This window comes from Mobula birostris, chromosome 1, assembly GCF_030028105.1.
Source record: "Mobula birostris isolate sMobBir1 chromosome 1, sMobBir1.hap1, whole genome shotgun sequence".
Taxonomy (NCBI): Eukaryota; Metazoa; Chordata; class Chondrichthyes; order Myliobatiformes; family Myliobatidae; genus Mobula; species Mobula birostris.
Genome location: NC_092370.1, coordinates 206,753,889 through 206,775,746, shown reverse-complemented (window position 1 = coordinate 206,775,746; position 21,858 = coordinate 206,753,889). Strand labels below are relative to the sequence as shown.

The following is a 21,858-nucleotide window of genomic DNA, read 5'->3' as shown; positions in this document are numbered from 1 at the left end:
TCCATTGTTCCTGAGGTGGCCTCCTGTATATCGGTGAGACCCGATGAAGATTAGGAGATAGCTTCACCGAGCACCTATGCTTTGTCTGCCAAAAAAAGGTAGGATCTCCCGGTGGCCATCCATTTCAATTCTACTTTCCATTCCCATTCTAACATAGCCATCCATAGCTTCCTCTACTGCCACGCTCAGGTTGGAGGAGTAATACCTTGTATTCCATTTGGGTAACCTCCAACCTGATGGCATGAACATAGATTTTTTGAACTTGCAGTAGTGTTCCTCCCCCTGCCTTCTCCTGCACCATTCCCCATTCCTATTGCCCCCTCTCACTTTTTCTCCTTACCTGCCCGTCACCTCCCTCTGCTCCTCCCCCTTCTTCCATGGTTTTCAATCAGATTTCCCCTACTCATGCCCTTTAACTCTTTCACCAATCAACTTCCCAGCTCTTTACTTCACCCCTCCCTCCTACCAGTTTCACCTATCACCTACCACCTGTACATCTTCCTCCCCTGCCCCCATCGTTTTTCTCTGACGTCTCATCTTTTTTTCTCCAGTCTTGATGAAGCGTCTCGCCCCAAAACATAGACTGTTTACTCTTTTCCATAGATTCTGCCTGGCCTGCTGAGATCCACCAGCTTTTTGTGTGTGTTGCTTTGGTTTCCAGCATCTGCAGATTTTCTCTTGAAGGTGATCAACTATTAATTGAACTGCTATACCGTTTTCTGCCAGTAACTGGGGATGACGCTCCACATACTCTGGAAAAATGCATGAGTTTGTTTAAAATTTCAAGTGATTAAAATACAACTTGTAGTCTTACTATGAAAAGTATTTGAAAAAGCTGTGATTTCCAACATTGGTTACATCTTAGAGTTATCTACATCTGTCATTGACTTTTGTAAAGCTATGTGACTGTTTTATCATGTTTCATGAGATCTGAGTGTCCTGTTTACAGCTAATTCGCCCATTCTGAATTTACAGTGTTCTGCTCACTAAGGATCAACTCTGATATCACTGTCAAATCAGAGTGGTTCTGTTTTGGCAAACTGGCCTGTATCTCTTAGACTAAGTGTCAATTTTCAGACATGTCCTTGTACTTGTGGCTGAGCTAGGTTATTGCCTCCCAGACCAGATCTTTCCTCCACAGATTCTATCCTTATGGTGTCCTAAACCATAAAGCCTGCTATCGCTTCATTGCTCTGCAAACACGACTGTTTGGGCAAACCACTGCTTCAGCCTGGCCTTGCAATAATTGTTTTCTTCTTACTTGACTCCCTGTGTCTTCCCGCTTTTGTCCCTGCCATTTTAACAAACTTGACAAATCCTGCAAATGCTGGTATGTTGAGTTTAGAGGCATGTTGGCTGTCAAAATCTAGGAGAAATGGACAAATGCTTGGAGTTATACTGGCACAAAAATGGGTCCTTCAGTCCATTATCCATGATGACTGTCGAGCAACCATTTATGCTAATCCCAGTTTATTCATCCTGCATTACCATTCCTTCTCCTCGTGCTACCCAACTTAGTTTCTCCAGCATTCTGTATGTGTTGCTCAAGATTTCCAGTGTCTACAGAATTTCATGTGTTTGAGTTTCTACTGTTTGTTTACATGTTAGTGGTAAAATACAGTAGCCAATTAATTTACTGAACTTTTGTATATGGGAGGAATCTGGAGACTGGAAGAAATCCAGTAAACCACAGGGAGATCATAAAAACAGCACCAGAAGTCAGGATTGAAAGCAGGTAGTTAGAGATGTCAAGCAGTAGCTCCAATAGTGTCAATTAGTGCTTGTGTAATTTCATTCTTAAAATTTTCAGGCAATCAAAAGGCAGAAATTATATGGAAAATGAAAACATAAAGATTAAAGTAACTTTTATCTTACAAGAAAATTTTTTAAAAATGAAGGTGCTATTTAGAAGTATAACATTATCCTGGAAACTATAGACCAATGAGTCTCAAGTCAGTGGTAGGGAAGTTACTGGAGAGAATTCTTAAGGGATAGGATTTATGAGCATTTGGAAAATTGTTGCCTAATTAGAGAGAGCCAGCATAGCTTTGTGTGGGACAAGTCGTGTCTAACTAACTTGATTGAGGTTTTTGACAAGGTCATCATGGTGTTTGATGAAGGTAGAGCAGTGGATGTTGTCCACTTGGATTTTAGTAAGGCATTTGATATGTCCTTCGTGGTTGGCTTACCTGGAAGATTAAGCTGCATGGGATCATTGTGAATTCGCCATTGGGATTCATTACTGGTTTACGCATGGAAGATAGAGGGTAGAGGTCAAAGGATTTTATTCTAGCTGGAGGTCTGTGATTAGTGTTCTGCAGGGATCTGTACCGGGACCTCTGCTGTTTGTGATGTATATAAATGACCCTGGTGAAAATGGAAATGGGTGAATCAGTAAGTTTACAGATGATATGAAGATTGGTGGTTTTATGAATAGCGTAGATGACTGGCAAAGAATATAGTGGGATAGACAGTTGATCAGTTGCAGGTATGGGCAGAGAGATGACAGATGCAGTTTAAGCTGGCCAAATGTGAAGTGTGGAACCTTGGTAGGTCAAATGCAAAGAGACAATACACTGTTAATGGTGCGACTCTTAGAATTATTTATAAGCTGAAGGATCTTAGGGTCCAAGTTCTTGGCTTCCTGAAAATGGCAACACAGGTTGATTGGGTGGTTGAGAAGGCATATAGCAGGTTTGTGTTCATTAGTGAGGCATTGAGTTCAAAAGTCAGGAAGTGATTCTATGGGTGAGCCGGTTATGAATCCAGTTTTATAAAACTAGTTAGGCCGCATTTGAAGTATTGCATACAATTCTGGTCCCCCTATCCGTAGGACAGATGTTGAGGCTTTGGAGAGAGTGCAGAAGAGGTTTACCAGGATGCTGCCTGGATTAGAGAGCATGTGCTGATGGGTGGTCAGACAAAGGTTTATAAGATGATGAAAGGCATAGATAGAGTAGACAGACAATATCTTTTCCCCAGAGTTGAAGTGTCTAATGCCAGAGGGCATGTACTTACGGTGGGGCTGGGGGGGGGGGTTTTAAAGGAGATGTGAGAGCATGTTTGTTTTTTTTTACACAAAGCGTGGTGGGTGCCAGGAATGCACTGCCTGGATAGTGGTAGAGGCAGATACATTAGTGACTTAAGATTGGCACGTGACCGTGAAGAAAATGGAGGAATGTGCACATTCTGTATGCATAAGGATTTGTTTAGTTGGCTATTTGATCACTAATTTTATTTTGGTTTGGCACAACATTGTGGGCCAGAAGATTGTTCCTGTGCTGTACTGTTATATGTTCCATTGTAGATGTCTACGTTGAAGTTAATGAGAGAACATATCACATTACTGACCTGTGAAAAGACTTTAGAAAATCAGGAAATTAATCATTCATCGCAGAATCCTCAGTAGTTAAATTGCTTTTGTAGTCACATGCCTAGCTTTGTTTACCTTTGCTGATTGCTAGGACATTGATGGTGTAGGATTCAAGGCTAATAAAATATGTTGAACATCAGTAGGTGATAACTAAAAAGAAAGATGTACGAGATAAAAGGACTGCTATTTTTAAAGAAAATTAAACCTTGAAAGCATTGCCTGTGTAGAAGTCACCCAGCAGATGAGTGTCTTCGAATACAATGCACATTTTAAGATCTAGAGTCATAAAGTCATTGGAAAGTACAGCACAGAAACAGGTCCTTTGGACCATCTAGTCTGTGTCAAACCATTTAAATTGACTATTCCTATCGACCTTCACTGGGACAATAGCCCTCCATACTCCCACTATCCATGTATCTCTCCAAATTTCTCTTTAATGTTGAAATTGCACTCGCATGCCCACTAGCGCTGGTAGCTCGTTCCACACTTTCATGACCCTGTAAATGGAAAGGTTTCCCCTCATGTTCCCCTTAAACTTCTCACCTTTAACTTCTCACCTTTCACCCTTAAGCCATGACCTCTAGTTGCTGTTCCACCCAACCTCAGTGGGCAAACGCTGCTTACATTTCCCCTATCTATACCCCTCATAATTTTGTATACCTCTGTCAAATCTCCCTTCCATCTTCTACTTTCCAAAGAACGAAGTACTAACCTATTCAATTTTATAATTCAAGTCCTCCAGTTTCAGCAACATCCTTGTAAATTGTCTCTGTACTCTTTCAGCCTTATTTGCATCTTGTAGGTGGGTGACCAAAACTGCACACTATATTCCTAATTAAGCCTCACCAATGTTTTATACAACTCCCAACATAATATCCCATTTCCTGTACTCAAAACTTCAATTTGTGAAAGCCAGTGTACCAAAAACTTTCTTTATGACCCTTCCTGTGATGCCAGTATCAATTAAATGTGTACCTGTATTCCCAGATCCCTTTGTTCTACCGCATTCCTCGGTTCCTTATTGTTCACTGTTTATGGCCTAGCTTGGTTGATCTTGCTGAAGTGCAACAACTCATACTTGTCTACATTAAATTCTATCTGCTATTTTTTCAGCCCATTTTTCTAGCTGGTCTGGTCCAGAACCATCTGCAAGCTCTGATAGTCTTCCTCACTGTCCACCACACTCGTAATCTTGGTGACATTTGCAAATTTGCTGATCGAGTTAATCACATTATCATTGAGATCATTGATATTGATCACAAACTACAACAGACACAGCACTCCACTAGTCACAGTCTCCAGTCAGAGAGGCACCCATCTACTATCATTCTCTGGCTTTTCCTTCAAAACCAATGTCTAATCCAATTTACTACCTCATATTGTATGCAGAGTGACTGAACCTTCTTGACCAACTTTTCATGCAGGACCTTGTCAAATGCTTTGCTAAAGTTCATGTAAACAATGTCTACTGCCTTGCCTTCATGAACTTTCCAGGTAGGTTCCTCAAAACTCTTAAGATTGGTTAGACATGACCTACCATGCACAAAGCCGTGCTGACTATCCCTAATCAATCCCTGTCTATCCATATACTTGTATGTCTGGTCTCTTAGAATACCTTCCAGTAACTTTCCCACGACTGGTGTCAGGCTCACTGGTCTATAATTTCCTGGATTTTTTTTTTTTTTGGAACCTTTCTTAAACAGTGGAACAACAATGGCTATTCTCCAATCCCCTGGTACCTCACCTGTCACTAAGGATGATTTAAATATCTCTGCTAGGGCCGCTGCAATTTCTGCACTTGCCTCCCACAGTGTCCAAGAGAACACCTTATCTGGCCCTGGGAATTTATCAACCCTAATTTGCCTCAAGATAGCAAACACCTCCTCCTCTGTCACCTGTACAATGTCCAAGAATTTGATGCTGCTTTTCCTCACTTTTATAGACTCTGTCTGTTTCATGAGTAAGTACAGAAGTAAAGAAGTCACTTAAGATCTCCCCCATCTATTTTGACTGCACAGTTGGATTACCCTTCTGGTCGTCCAAAGGACCACTTTAGTGCGTTGCAATCCTTTTGCTCTTAATATATCTGCAGAATCCCTTAGGATTCTCCTTTACCTTGTCTTCTAGGGCAACCTCATGTCTTCTTATAGCCCTACTGATTTTCCTTAAGTGTTCTCTTGCAATTCTTGTACTCCATAAGTACCTCATTTCTTCCTTCCTGCCTCTATCTGCTATGTACCTCCCTTTTTTACCTCAACCAGGGCCTCGATATCTTGAAAACCAAGGTTCCCTACACCTGTTAATCTTTACCTTTTATTCTGACAGGCACAAACAAGCTTTGTGCTCTCAAAATGTCACTTTTGAAGGCCTCCCACTTGGTACATCTTTGCCAGAAAATGGTCTGCCCCAATCCACACTTGCAAATTCTTTCTGATACCATCAACATAGGCTTTTTTTTTCCAATTTAGATTCTCAACTGACCAGCAGATCAGACCTACCTTTTTCCATATTTACTTTGCATATAATGATCATAATGTCATCAGTGTCAAAGTGCTCCCATACACAAACTTCTGTCACCTGCCCTGTCTCATTCCCTGATAGATCAAGTGTTGTACACTCACTTGGTGGGACTTGTATGTACTGATTAAGGAAATTTTCCTGCATACATTTGACAAACTCTCTCCCAACTAGTCCTTTTACAGTATGTCAGTCTCAGTGAAGTCAAGTTTAAATATATACATGTATACTGTCAAATGAGACAGGGTTTCGTTGGGCCAGGGTGTAAAGCATGCTAGTGCACAACACACATGTAACACATAATAACTTCAAGTAAAAATTAAATCTGCAAATTAATTCTGCATAGATAAATGAAGTAAAGCACTATTTAAATATTGCAGGGTACAGTACAAATTATCAGGTGACACTTCAAATGCGATGCAGCGGGGTGTTCAGAAGTCTAATGGCCTGAGGGAAGAAGTTGTTTCCCATCTTGACCTTTCTGTCAGTATGCAATGGAGTCTCCTGCCTGATGGTAGGATATCAAAGAGGATACTGCATGGATGAGTGGGATCCTTGATAAGACTTAGGGCCCTGTGAATGCATCATTCCTGTTGAATGTCCCCAGTGGATGGGTAGGGATACTCCTATGATCCTCTCAGCTGTTTTCACAGTCGTTTGTGGAACCTGTTGGTATGATGCTCCTGTAAAATTTAGTTAAGTTGGGGGGGGCGGGCGAGGGGAGCCTCTCTCGCCTCAATCTCGGGATGTGGAGGCACTGCTGTGTTTTCTTATTCAGGGAGGTGATATTGAGGGGCCAGGTGAGGTCGTTCCTGATAAGAACCCCTAGGAACTTGGTGCACTTAACTCTCTCTATGGAGGAGAGGTATATGCAGAGAGGGCGATGGTTTATCTGCACCTTCCTAAAGTCCACAATCAGTTCCTTGGTTGTCTTCATGTACAGACTGGTGCTGTTGTTCTTATCACATAAGTCCACCAGCCCCTTCACCACTTCTCTGTATTCCTACTTATTATTGTTGTTGCTGAGGCCAACCACTATGTGTCATCCTCAAACTTGAAACAGTTTGAGCTGAATGCTGCAATACATTCATGCGTCAGCAGTGTTAACAGCAGCGGCTAAGCACACAGCCCTGGGGAGTGTCTAGAGTGTAATGACCGAGAGACATTGCTCTTCACATGGGCAACTGTGGTCTTTCTGTTAAGGTCAAGACCCAGTTACAGAGGGAGGCATTCAGACCCAGTGAGGACTATTTCCCCACCATTTTCTGGGGCATGATGGTGTTAAATGCTCAACTGAAGTCTATAAACAGTTACCTAGTATATAAGACCCCATTTTCCAGGTGGGACAGGACAGAGTAAAAGATAGTGGCTGTGGCATCATCAGTGGATCGATTTTTGAGCAATAAACAAACTGGAAAGGATCCAATATAGCCTAGAGTAAGGCTTGAATGCTCTCTATGACCAACAACTCAAAGCATTTCATAATGGTTCACGTTAATGCCACAGGATGATAGTCATTTAGACAGATTGCTGTTGCCATTGTTAGCACTGGAATGGTTGTTGCTGCATTAGAAACTGAAGGGATGATGGACTGTTCCAAAGAGATGTTGAATATATCCATCAGCACCTCTCTTAGCTGGGCTGCGCAGTCTTTCAGAACCCAATCTGGTACTGTATATTATTGGGCCCTTCAGCTAAGTGTGGGTTGATCCTAGCCAAGGTGTTCCTCACCTCAGTTTCTGGGGTGTCTGTTCCTCTGAGGTAGATGGGTGCCTTCCTTGCCAGCACCTTGTTGTGTGCATCAAGCTTGGCATAGAGGACATTCACCCTGTAGAGGAGTGAAACATCCTAGGTGCTGACATGCAGAGCAGACTTATCTTATGAATTCCCTACTGCAAATGCCTCGTGCCACTGGTATCGCAGAAATGGGTGTCTATTCTCAGAGAATGCTCCTGTTTCGCCTTCCTGATGGAGTGAGATAGCACAGTTCTTGCTTCCTTGAGAGCTGTCATGTCCCCTGATCTAAAGGAGGCATTGTGATCCCTCAGCCATGCATGGACCCCTGCAGTAAGCCATGGCTTCTGGTTTGTCCTCACATGATGTGTTTCGTGTTGCTAACATGCTCTGTACACTTCTCTATGTAGCTGGTCACAGAACACTTATTCCTCGATGTGGTTGCCATATGTAGCAGGCTCCATGAACGTTCTCCAGTTTGTTTTTTTCAAAGAGTCCTGCAGAGTTGAGATAGCCCCCTCAGGCCAAGTTTTCACCACCTTTAGAACTGGTTTGGCCTGTTTAATCAGTGGTTTGTATGCTGGAATCAACATAACATAGCTAATCTGAGAGCCCAATGTGGGGTCAGAGTACTGCTTTTTATGCACTTGGTATGTTAGTATATTTCCAGTTTATTTTCAACTCTTGATAGCAAAACTAGTAAACTGGTGGAATTTAAGTAGGACTGTTTTTAGGGTTGAGTAGTTGAAGGCACCAGCAACAATGATGATACCATCAGGGTGTTTAGTTTGAAAGTCACTGTAGAGTCAATATTTGCAAAGTAACCTTCTATGACACACTTATGTTTCCTGCAGCAGTCTGTGATCTCTCTGCGGATTTGTTCCTCTAAATCCCGTGGACTATTAAGTGGTCTGTAACATATAGCCCCATTAATGTGGTTAGACCTTTCTTGTTCCTCAGTTCCACCTATAACACCTCATGAGTTCCTCAGTCTGTCCTCCCTAAGCACTACTGTGAGATTTTCCCTGACTACTAATTGCATCCCTCCTCCTTTAATCCCTCTTGCTGTGTCACACCTAAGAGAGCGGAGCCCCAGAATAATGAGCTGCCAGTCCTGCCTCTCCTGCAACTAAGTCTCACAAATAATTCCATATATTGGTCCATGCCCAGAGTTCATCTGCCTTTCCTATGATACTTCTTACATTGAAATATGTGCAGCTCAGGACATTAGTCACACCATGCTCAACCTTTTGATTCCTGACTTTGTTTGAGATCTTAACAACATCTATCTCCACAACCTCTTCACTATCTGTTCTGGCACTCTGGTTTCCATCACCCTGCAACCCTAATTTAAATCCTCCCTCTGTGCTGCACTAGCCTTCCAGTTCAGGTGCAAACCGTCTCTTCTGTACAGGTCTCATTTCAGCGTGATACAGCTGAAAAGCTCAACTGCTTCTAAGGTCAGTCCAGTCAATAAAGATGTCTTAATACATTTAAACAAACTATTGCTGCTTAGAACTGACAGAAACAATACCAACTGGGGACGGATTCCTCATAGGATTCCACGCAGGAAACATGGCTGCTGGTCAGGGCTACAAGTATGTTTAAGGAAACGGCTTTAAACTCCCAATACCGACTACATATCTTGCTGGCAAACGTGCATTCTCTGGTAAATAAAATTGATGATCTCAGCTAGGGTGCTGAATCAGAGAGACATTAGAACTGCATGTGTCCTTTGTTTCATGGAATCCTGGTTAACCCCTTCTGTACCGGATACAGTGATTCAGATCGACGGGTTTACTATACACCGTCAGGATAGATCTATAGAGACTCTCAAAAGCAGAGGTGGAAGAGTATGCCTCATGACCAACCCTTCTTGGTGCACAAATATATCAGTGCTGTCCCAGTTCTGCTCACCAGACCTGGAATATCTAGCAGTTAAGTGCTGTCCATTTTATTTACCACGGGAGATTTCTGGGATAATTTTGGTAGCGGTATACATTTCACCTCAGGCCAGTATCATTCATGCTTTAGATGATCTGAGCAATGAGCTCAACATGCACGAAACAGCGCACCCTCATACCTTCACCATTGTTTTGGGGGATTTTAATCAGGCTTGTCTGAAAAAATCACTAAAGCAATTACCATCAACAGATCTCTTGCAATATCAGAGGAAACAACGCACTGGACCATCGTTACATCACCATCAAGAATGCCTACTGTGCTATTTCACGCCCTCACTTTGGGAAGTCTGATCACCTGGCTGTACTTCTATTCCCCGAATATAGGCAGAGACTGAAGAATGCAGCACCTGTAGTGGGGACCAAGAAGGTTTGGACAAGAGAAGCACAGGAGCGATTACAAGACTGCTTTGAATCGGTGGACTGGACTGTATTCAGGGATTCATCTTTGAAACTGGATGAGTATGCTGCAGTTGTTACCGATTTAAAACCTGTGTGGATGAGTGTGTGCCTACAAAGACTTGCTGTACATTCCCAAATCAAAAGCCTTGGATGAACCAGGAGGTACCCATCTGCTGAAGGCTAGATCTGTGGCATTTAAGTCTAGCAATCCAGGTAGGTACCAGAAAACCAGGTATGATTTGCGAAGGGCTATTTCAAGGGTGAAGGGACAATTTTGAACGGGGTTGGAGGTGACATCGGATGCAGGGTAACTCTGGCAGGGTTTGCAAGACATTACTTCCTATAAAGCGAAACCCAATAGCATGAATGGCAGCAATGTTTCACTACCAGATAAACTCAACACCTTCTAAGCCTGCTTTGAAAGAGAGAATATAACTACAGCTGTGAAGATCCTTGCTGTACCTGGTGACCCTGTGATCTCTATCTCAGAGGCCAATGTTAGGCTATCTTTAAAGAGGGTGAACCCTTGCAGAGCAGAAGGACCCGATGGAGTACCTGAGAAGGCTCTGAAAACTTGTGTCAACCAACTGGCGGAAGTATTCAAGGATATTTTCAGCCTTTCTCTGCTACGGGTGGAAGTTCCCTCTTGCTTCAAAAAGGCAACAATTATACCAGTGACTAAGAAGAATAATGTGAGCTGCCTTAATGCCTATCATCCGGTAGGACTCACATCGACAGTGATGAAATGCTTTGAGAGGTTGGTCATGACTAGACTGAACTCCTGCCTCAGCAAGGACCTGGACCCATTTCAATTTGCCTATTGCCACAATAGGTCAACGGCAGATGCAATCTCAATGGCTCTTCACACAGTTTTAGACCACCTGGACAACACAAACTCCTATGTTAGGATGCTATTCATGGACTATAGCTCAGCATTTATAACGCCATCATTCCCACAGTCCTGATTGAGAAGTTACAGAACCTGGGCCTCAGTACCTCTCTCTGCAGTTGGATCCTGGACTTCCTAAATGGAAGACCACTATCTGTGCGGATTGGTGATAACATATCCTCCTCGCTGATGATCAATACTGCTGCACTTTGGGTGTGTGCTTAGCCCACTACTCTACTCTACTCTATACCCACATGCTGGTGATAATAAACCTGATTCTGTCAAAGGTTCCCTTGGAGAGAGCCAAATGATCCAAAAATCTGATGCCCACCCTACCTTCTACAACAACTCCTTAGCCACATGCTTATCTTCCTATGTTTGTCCTCACAAGCAAGTGCCATGGGTAGTAATCCTAGGATCACAACCCTTGAGGTCCTGCCCTTTAACTTAGCATCTGACTCCTTGAGCTCATTTTGCAGAACCTCATCACTTTTCCTACTTGTGTTATTGGTACTTGCATAGACCATGACCTCTGGCCCTCTTAAGAATGCTGAGGACTCAGTCTGAGATGTCCCAGGATCTGGCGCCCAGGAGACAATATACCACCCAGGAACACAAAATACTCTGCAGATGCTGGGGTCAAAGCAACACTCACAACACGCTGGACGAACCTCAGCAGGTCGGGCAGCATCCGTGGAAACGATCAGTCAACGTTTCGGGCTGGAACCCTTCGTCAGGACTGAAGAGGGAAGGGGCAGAGGCCCTATAAAGAAGGTGGGGGGAGGGTGGGAAGGAAAAGGCTGGTAGGTTCCAGGTGAAGAACCAGTAAGGGGAAAGATAAAGGGGTGGGGGAGGGGAAGCAGGGAGGTGATAGGCAGAAAAGGTGAAGAAGGAATAGGGGAAAGCACAATGGGTAGTAGAAGTAGGTGGAACCATGAGGGAGGTGATAGGCAGCTGGGGGAGGGGGCCGAATGAAACGGGGATAGGGGAAGGGAGGGGCAGGGAATTACCAGAAGTTGAAGAACTCTATGTTCATACCAAGGGGCTGGAGACTACCTAGACAGTATATGAGGTGTTGCTCCTCCAACCTGAGTTTAGCCTCATCATGGCAGTAGAGGAGGCCATGTATGGATATATCTGAATGGGAATGTGAAGCAGAGTTGAAGTGGGTGGTAATGGGGAGATCCTGTCTGTACAAGGATTACCACCCAGGAATCTTTCACTTGTCTACAGCACCTCTAGTGAATCCCCTGTCACCACAATTCACCTCTTCTCCACACTTCCCTTCTGAGTCACAGACTCAGTGCCAGAGGCCTGACCGCTGTGACTTTCCTCTGCTCGGTCAATTCCACCCCCCCCCCCCCCCCCCGGTATCCAAAGTGATATTCCTGTTGCTGAGGAGGATGACCACAGGGTTGCTCTGCACTGGCTATCCTTTCTCCTTCCTGAGTTTCACTCGGTTTCCTGTGCCTTGCATCTTGGATGTAACTACCTCTCCTCATGTCATATCTATCACCCCCTCAGCTTTCCGAATGATCTGGAGTTCATCCAGTTCCAGCTCCAGCTTCCTAACGCAGCTTGTTAGAGGCTGCAGCTGGATGTGTCGTCGTCAGGGACATTGGAGGTCTGCCTGCCTTCCCATTCAACATTGATGAGCATTCAACTATCCTGCCTGTCAATCCTACTCTTCTAATCCAACACATAAAAAGAAGGAAAACAATAAATAAACTGGGGGCGTGGAATCTACCTACAGCTTTTTGCTTTCTGTCACTCAAACCTCTCCTCGCAGAAGCCTCAAAATCCACACTCTAACACTGTCCAGTCTAATGATCGCTGCTCTGCTTTCCCCTGCCTTGTTTTAATTTGTTCTTGCCAATTAATCCCGATCATTGATTGGCTACTGCTCAGAACACCAAACTGCTATGAGTTGATGCCATGTGTACTCATTTGGTGAACTTGACTGAGCTAAGTCTTCTCACGGTTTGGATCTCTGATTGACCGCTACAGTGGTATTTAACGTGCTGAAGTAAGACATTTAGCTTGACTAATCTCTGCAAACTGGAGCTTTTATACCACATATAAATTTTCTTATAAAGCGATTGTAAGTTTTGCATATCATGAAAATGCCATGAAATAATTAAGACTGATTAAACTTTGTGTATCTTGAGGTGACAAGAAGATAGAAATTATCTTTAAGCTTTTTCCATGTCATAACTAAATTATAATTAGGATTACAGACACCCCTGCATTAAAGCATGAAGTTGCATTCCAAGAAAGGAATCGGTAACACAAAGCCATTCCATCTATGCCTTCATTAAGAAATGCATATTGATAAAATAAAATGTGTACTTATTTGTCTACATTTTTCACTTAAATTCAATGAGAACAAATTTCATTCTGTATTTTATATTTTTTGGAAATGATTTATGAATTCTGTTACTTAAATTGTCATAGCATAAGGTTGCCTGTACCTTGGGAAAGTTCTCCAACCAGATCTTTGAAGGGCATATTGACTTTGCAGAAAATGCAGTTTAGATTTACAAGAATACTATCTATAGTTATTAGCAAAATCCATTTTTATTTCTTGCATCCATTTTAAAATGAGAAGGTATTAGTCCGATATTATGTGCAGGTATGCACCTTGCCAATATGTTTTAATGTGCTTGGATTTCTCTGTGTTATTATGTAATAAAGTAATGTCATATATTGGTTAATGTTAAGTAATTATTTTGTTGCAGAAGTGATTTCTAATTTTTTTTTGTTGTTCTTCAAATAAGGTTGGATTAGGAAAGCAAGTTGGTACCAACACACAACTCATGTATGTGACAACAGGTGTTCTTCTTCAAAAAATTATCAATGCAAAATGCTTGACTGAATTTACACACATCATCATTGATGAAGTAGGGTATATTTAATCAACTTTTTCATCCTTTATTTACAAAGCATGAATTTGTGTGTGTTATTTTCACTTGTACCTTTACAAATTCCTATTTTTTTCAGTAAATGAATAATTGTAATCTTTTATATAGCTATCATAATAATAACATGTAAAAAGTTTGCTAGAGGAGGCGGCCACAAAGCTGCTTTAAATAAGTCTGCTATTGAAAAAGACTGTAGCTGATCTGACCTTGGCCTTTACTACCTCCTCCAGCATGCCTCATTCATCTGTTGCCTCAGATCCATTTTTCTTGTTCACAGATGTTTTCACTGATACAGCTTTTGCAGCTCCTGAGAAGTAAGAATTCCACAGGTCCTAGCCCTTCTAAAAGGAGGAATTCCTTCCTTGTCTCAAATTGAATAGAGAAGAACTGATTCTAAAATGATTGTTTCTAAATCTTTATCTCCTTATGAGGAGATATCTTCTCAGTATCTTCCTTGTCAAGCTCTTTGGAATCTTGCTTCAAGAGGGCCATCTCTTACTTAGTGCAGGGATAATATTTTAACCACCCTTCCCCACAACCCAAGGAGCCTGGAACCAGGGAATCGTGTTCTCATTATAAGTGGGCTGTTATTTCTCTGAGATGAGAAGAGTATTTTTCCTATGTACCATAGTGAATCTTTGGAATTCTTCATTCAAGAGAGACGAGGATTTTAATTGCTGAGTAAACATAATACATTGATTTTATAGCTTTATACATGTTCAGGGTATCAGTAAAATCAGTACAGTAAAGTGGTACTGAAGTAAAAGATGTTGATGAATGACAGCAAGGGGGTCAAATAGCACATGTCTGCTTCTATTATAGTTATGGTTGATTATCGTTTAATGGTAGGTCACCCTGACTTCTTCAAAATAAATGATTTTTTTAATGAAATACTTATAATGTTCAGTTTTAATCAGTTAATGGTAACTATTTTCCTTTGTATAGTGTGTTAAAGGGCTATAAAGTTAATGTTTTGCAATTTGCTTCTGAGCTTTTCATTAGCTAATGTCAAATTAGATGCTTCAGTTATTTAAACATGTGGAAAGGGTGTTTCCTTCTGTGGGAAAATCTAGCACTAGGATCATTTTCTACTAGTGGGAACAGTCTTCTTGATTCATTAAAGATAGATCAGCTTTTTTGAGGAGTGAATTCCCTGCCTCAAAGTTTTGTGACAAAAGTAGATGAAGATAAGCAAGTGGGTGAACGGCTACTTTGGAGTTGAGGTAATGATCCGATTACTCACTTAAATAGCGGAGCAGGTTGGAGGGCCTTTTGGATCTCTGTTCAATTACTGATTCTTGGGATTCTTCCAGGAGTCGAGAATGACAAGCTGTCTGAATTCCAAGATTTCGGTTCATTTTAGAGTGCAAACAAATATGCACGTACTAAGCAAATGAAAAGAGCTGAAAAACAACGCTCAGAGGGAAATTAATGTTAAGGGGTGTAAGACAAAGGAATAAAAGGTGGTGCTTCTGAAAAATCTATCACTTTTATAGATGACGTAAAGAAAATTCCTTAGATTGTGATTAATAGGTTATGTAATTAAAACAATTGCATCACTTGGGCTATGTGTTAATACTGAGGCAATCAGGAAGGTGATAAGGCAGTAGTTTAACTGCTCTAGCACTTCCATTGGGTGTTTTTGTTAAGGAATAAAAAATCTTATTACAAGTATTATTTTAAAAATCAGTGGTTTCCAACAAGCCATATTAGCTCAGCCTTGCTTCTGCTCCATATGTTTACGTGTAAATTGGCGTTGGCCGAATTAAGTTTTGGGATAGGGTTTGTCCTTATTAGTAACCATTCACCATTGTTGAACATAAAATAATTTTGCTAAATCTTTCCACTCAGTGAGAGTGACTAACCTGGAGTAAAGTGCTTTTAGGGGTTCTGGCATATTTAAACCCATGCAAGAGTCTTTAGGAAATTTGACAGGAAAAAGCGAAACTAATTCATTTTCTGATGAGCGCACTCCAAGTTTCTGGTGCTTATAAGCAAAATATGTCTACTGCAGAAATAAGTTTGGAATCAATATTTTGGATTCAAATGTTATTGAGTAGGTAGATGTTGCTTTGCATTGTTGAAAGCAATCAGTACAAAAGTAATCTGTTATCATATAAGGCAGGTTTGATAGTAATAGTAAACATTAACCTTTGATTAATTGGTGTAATTGTGTCTAGGTTCATGAGCGTAGTGAAGAAATGGACTTTTTGTTGTTGATTGTTCGTAAGCTGCTACGTACTAATTCACGGTTGGTTAAGGTGAGATGATATTATATACCCCATGAATAACATCAATGCTGCATCTATTCAAAAGATAGCTCTTACAAGAATTGGAATGTATATGTTCCAAATAGGTTAGCTTGGGAGCAAAAGAATGTACATAATCCTTAAGGATCTGTTTTCCATCTTCCTTTCTCTCAGGTTTGTTTGCCAGACTTTACTGGATTATGGAATAAATTAATTTTGTTTGTGGCACGTCATAACTCACTATATAGTAATGTTTACATAAGTACAGCAAGAGTACAAACACAGAAAAAGACTTGTAAAGTTGAAATTGGCTCTGTATGAAAGTATCTATTTGTCCTACTCTCCCTCCATAGAGCCATACAGATTCATTCTTTCCATGTGCCTATCTAGCTCTCTTTATTGAAACTTTCACTAATCACCTTTATTATGTGGCCTCTAGTTCTTGAATCCTCTACCAATGGGTACAATATTTGTACTGATGGAAACAGTATCAGTATGAACCATAATTATAAATACAAAACAAAAACAAAGGATATTGGAAGCGGTCAAACTTGTGCACCAATGCCTCTACTTTCTCAGGAAGTTAAAAGAACTTTGTATGTACCTGTTGTCCCTCACCAATTTTTATCGATGCACCATAGAAAGCATCTATCTGGATGCATTATGGCATGGTATGGCAGCTTCTCTGTCCAAGATCACAAGAAACTGCGGAGAGTTGTAGGCACAGCTTCGTATGTCGCAAAAAAACTTGCATCCCTTCCATGGACTCTGTCTACATTTCTCACTGCCTTAGTAATCAGCCAGCATAATTGTAGACCTTGACCATCCTGGATATTCTCTCTTCTCTCCTGAAAAACATGTACCACCTTGGCTCAAGGGCAGTTTCTATTCTAGACATAAGAAATTCTATAGGTGCTAGAAATCTTTAGCAACACACACAATGCTGGAGGAATTCAACAGCTCAGGTAGCATCTATGGAGAGGAATAAACAGTTAATGATTTAAACCAAGACCTTGGTAAATGTCTTGGTTTAAAATGTTGACTCCTTATTCCCTTCAAGAGATGCTGGCTAACTTGCTGAGTTCCTCCAACGTTATTTGTGTGCATCTTCTCTTCTGTTATAAGTCTGTTGAATCTACCTTGTCATGGTCATGACCTAGCACCTTGTTGTCTGCCTGCACTGCATTTTATAATCTGCATTCTGTTATTACCTTTCATTGTACTGCCTCAGTGTACTGATATGATGAAATAATCTGCATGGATGGCATGCAGTGTAAATATTTTCACTGTATCTCATTATATGTGACAATAATAAATGAATTTACCAAACACTAGATTGAGCTGTACCAGTAGGGAGAGAAACTATGATATTTTATGTTAAGGGCAAGGTAAACGAGATAACAATCCTTTTGTAACTTTGAGGGATGGTGGGTTGTGGAGAGAACCAAGTATATCTGATTGACTGTAGATTATTTGGAAAAGCAAGCATTTGGAGACTGAAAGAAAAGCAAAAAAATCGGAACAGAAATGTACATCCATTTCCATGGGTTTGGTGGATGCTTAACCCGAAATTATTAAGTCCCATTGACTATAATGTAGCAAGACCAAAGATGAGGTGCTGTTACAGCCAGTACTCTCTTTGTGCAGAGCCAACAGAGACTTATCCAATGTGCTGGAACAACATTTGCCCATTCCTCCTTTCAAAATTGCTCAATCTGTGCCCAGTTAGCTGGAGAGCAGCAGTGAACCGTATTCTTCAGGTTTTTTCAGAGATGTTTCAGGACTTTGACTGGGTTGCACAAGGGCATCAATTTTCTTCATTTGAAGCCACTCCAGGATTGCTCTGGCAGGGTGCTTCTGGTCATTGCCCTGCCTAAAGACTAACTTCCTCCCTGGTTTAAGCTTGTGGTAGAGGCTAGCAGGTTTTTATTTCTGTATTTAGCAGCATTCACATTCCCATCAAATCTGGCCAGATTTCCAGTCCCTGTTGCTGAAAAGCAGCCCCATAGCATGATGCTACCTCCACCAAACTTTACAGTAGGGATGGTGTTACCTGGCTGATGGGAAGTATTAGATTTATGCTTCATGTACCGCTTAGTGTTGAGGTCCAAAAGTTCCATGATGCATAATGTCTTGTAGGTTAGCTCAAAACTCCTACTTCAATATATTTAAAATATATTAGCTCCTACAATATATTTTAAATTTGGAAAATGAGACAGTAGAATGTGAAAATAGTTGTGGGGTCTGGATACTTCTTCAAGGCACTGTGTGCAAATGAATTGCTCCTTCGCCTAGAAGGACTGTTTAGATCCCTGGATATTGGGAAGGGATGAGGAAGAAATGGCAAATATGGCAACTGGAATTGTGTGAGAAAGCTCTGAGGGGGAAAAATGAATAATTGTTGGTGATAGAGAAGTAGATTTGGAAGTTGTGGAAGAAGAATGCCTTTCAGAATTCTAAAAGTGAAGGGTAAGATGTGTCTGCTGATGGATTTCTATTATTTTAGTTATTCTATAAAACATTTTTGGATTTATCTGTTATGTCTATCATGGAGATTTGGTTCCAAGCTATGAAATCAATGTTTTTCTAATTATTTCAGGTGGTCTTAATGTCTGCTACCATTAATTGTATGGAGTTTGCCAACTACTTTGCAGTGCCATTCCGGAATAGCCTGACCCCAGCATATGTATTTGAGGTGGAAGGAACCCCACACAGCATTGATGAATATTATCTCGATGATGTTCAACATCTTCACTGCCCAGTGAGATTATTTCAAAATAAAATATTGAATATTTTAGCAAAAGGACAATCTTTATGCAAAATATAACTTTTCTTTCATTGACATTCTGATATGTAATCACAGTGAACAGCATAGTTTGGTGAAAAAACATGTTTTAATCTTGATTATGCAGTTATGCTTGACTGGAATTCTAATAATCTATAGGATGATACCTCAATTTGACAAAATGGTTTTAAGTGCAAACCTTTTGTGTATGTATATGGCTGTATTTAATGAATTTGTGTCTGATTTATAGAAGCTTGCCTTGTAGGCTTCTGTAGTCTGCTGACTAAGCAAATTTTAGATAATTTTGTTAGATTATTTCTTCAGCGGTTTGATTGGGGCACAACTGCGCCAGCGTGTGGACGTCAGCCAGTTAGAACAGCGAGAAAAGTTTAAAAGGAGACAGCTTTATAGAGCGGGCAACAGAGTTGGGGGAGACAGAGTAGAAAAGCTTTGGCTCAACAGGGCTTCGGCAATAAGGGGTCAAGGCGAGGTAGGTTATCTGTGTAGAATACAGACGGAAAATATGTATGTGAGGCCGGTGTTCTGTGCTCAGTGTCAGATGTGGGGAGTCCTGGAGATTTCCAGCCGACTGGATGGCCACATCTGTGCCAGGTGCATCAAGCTGCAGCTCATTAGGGACTGTGTTAGGGAACTGGAGATGCAGCTCGATGACCTTCGTCTGGTCAGGGGAATTGAGGAGGTGATAGGAGCTACAGGCAGGTAGTCGCGCTGGGGCCTGGGGAGTCAGATAAGTGGGTAACAGGAGAGGGAAGGACAGGAGTCAGAGGCTAGAGAGCACCCCTGTGGCTGTACCCCTTGACAATAAGTACTCCTGCTTGAGTACTGTTGCGGGGGACAGCCTACCTGGGGGAAGCAACAGTAGCTGCGCCTCTGGCACAGAGTCTGGCCCTGTGGCTCAGAAAGGTATGAAAAGGAAGAGGATAGCAGCAGTGATAGGGGACTCTATAGTTAGGGGGTCAGACAGGCAATTCTGTGGACGCAGGAAAGAAGCATGGACGGTAGTTTGCCACACAGGTGCCAGGGTCTGGGATGTTTCTGATGGAGTCCATGATATCTTGAAGTGGGAAGGAGAACAGCCAGAGGTCATGGTACATATTGATACCAACAACATAGGTAGGAAAAGGGAAGAGATCCTGAAAACAGACTACAGGGAGTTAGGAAGGAGGTTGAGAAGCAGGACCTCAAAGGTAGTCATCTCGGGATTACTGCCTGTGCCACGTGACAGTGAGTATAGGAATAGAGTGAGGTGGAGGATAAATATGTGGCTGAGGGATTGGAGTAGAGGGCAGGGATTCAGATTTCTGGATTATTGGGACCTCTTTTGGGGCAGGAGTGACCTGTACAAAAGGATGGGTTGCACTTGAATCCCAGAGGGACCAATATCCTGGCGGGGAGGTTTGCTAAGGCTACTGGGGAGAGTTTAAACTAGGTTTGCTTTGGGGGGGGGAGGTGGTGGGAACCAAACTGAAGAGACGGAGGAAGAGGTGGTTCGTTCACAAATAGAGAAAGCTTGGAGACAGTGCGATAGGCAGGTGATAGAGAAGGGACTTGCTCAGACCGATGGTTTGAGATGTGTCTGTTTTAATGCAAGGAGTATTATGAACAAAGCAGATGAGCTTAGAGCGTGGATCAGTACTTGGAGCTATGATGTGGTGGCCATTACAGAGACTTGGATGGCTCAGGGGCAGGAATGGTTACTTTGAGTGCCAGGCTTTAGATGTTTCAGAAAGGACAGGGAGGGAGGCAAAAGAGGTAATGACCAGAGATAGTGTCATGGCTGCGGAAAAGGAGGAAGACATGGAGGGATTGTCTATGGAGTCTTTGTGGGTGGAAGTTAGGAACAGGAAGAGGTCAATAACTCTACTGGGTGTTTTTTATAGACCACCCAATAGTAAAAGGGACATAGAGGAGCAGGTAGAGAGACAGATTCTGCAAAGGTGTAATAATAACAGGGTTGTCGTGGTGGGAGATTTTCATTTCCCAAATATCGATTGGCATGTCCCTAGAGTGAGGGGTTTAGATGGGGTGAAGTTTATTAGGTGTATTCAAGAAGGATTTTTGACACAATATGTAGATAAGCCTACGAGAGGAGAGGCTGTACTTGATCTGGTATTGAGAAATGAACCCGGTCAGGTGTCAGATCTCCCAGTGGGAGAGTATTTTGGAGATGGTGATCACAATTCTATCTCCTTTACCATAACATTGGAGAGGGATAGGAACAGACACGTTAGGAAAGCGTTTAATTGGAGTAAGGGGAAATATGAGTCTGCCAGGAAGAAACTTGGAAGCATAAATTGGGAATAGATATTCTCAGGGAAATGTACGGAAGAAATGTGGCAGATATTCAGGGGATATTTACGTGGAGTTCTGCATAGGTACATTCTAGTGAGACAGGGAAAGGATGGTAGGGTACAGGAACCATGGTGTACAAAGGCTGTTGTAAATCTAGTCAAGAAGAACAGCAGAGCTTACAAAAGGTTCAAAAAACTAGGTAATGATAGAGATCTAGAAGATTATAAGGCTAGCAGGAAGAACAAAAATAAAAGGACCCATTATAATAAAACAGTCAAATGTGCACAAAGGTGGAGCTCAGATCTGCCAAAATCTGGAGGTGTCCAGGTACTCACGGCACCAGCTCCTATTCACTGATCACCAGTTGAACTTTCCATCATAGACTTCATTGAATCGCGCATTCCAGTTGGATGGAATCCTACGGCTGGTTCTCTCAATCTTCTCTCTTCATCTCCTGCCAAAAAGGGCCTCGACCCCTTTATTGTTCATCACAAAACCTCTCCGCCCAGTTTTCTCTAGAACCTTCTCCCAATTCCACCATCCTGATTGGCTGACCCGACATTCGTAAGCTGAACATCACAACCCTTATATTTAGCAGTATCCCAAACGCTGCCAGCAGAGCACCCTGCTTCTACAAAAAACTATGAAATGAAATGTCCCACAGCATCAGCAGTAAAATCTTAACAGTAAGATCAAAACAAAGGACATTTCTTA

The 21,858-nt window shown here is 41.8% G+C and overlaps 1 protein-coding gene across 12 annotated transcripts in view; it reads left to right on the top strand.

Moving 5' to 3' along the window:
• tdrd9 (tudor domain containing 9) overlaps positions 1–21,858 on the top strand; it is a 151,149-nt gene that overhangs the window by 35,314 nt on the left and 93,977 nt on the right. For 10 of the 12 annotated variants that reach the window (XM_072269734.1, XM_072269754.1, XM_072269758.1 and 7 more), the window contains 3 exons: positions 13,654–13,776; positions 15,978–16,058; positions 18,646–18,807. In XM_072269734.1, the coding sequence (XP_072125835.1) occupies positions 13,654–13,776; positions 15,978–16,058; positions 18,646–18,807 (366 nt within the window). Of the gene's footprint in view, positions 1–9,997; positions 10,201–13,653; positions 13,782–15,977; positions 16,059–18,645; positions 18,808–21,858 lie in introns of those variants that run through there. The other 2 variants (XM_072269780.1, XM_072269788.1) reach the window with 2 other exon arrangements.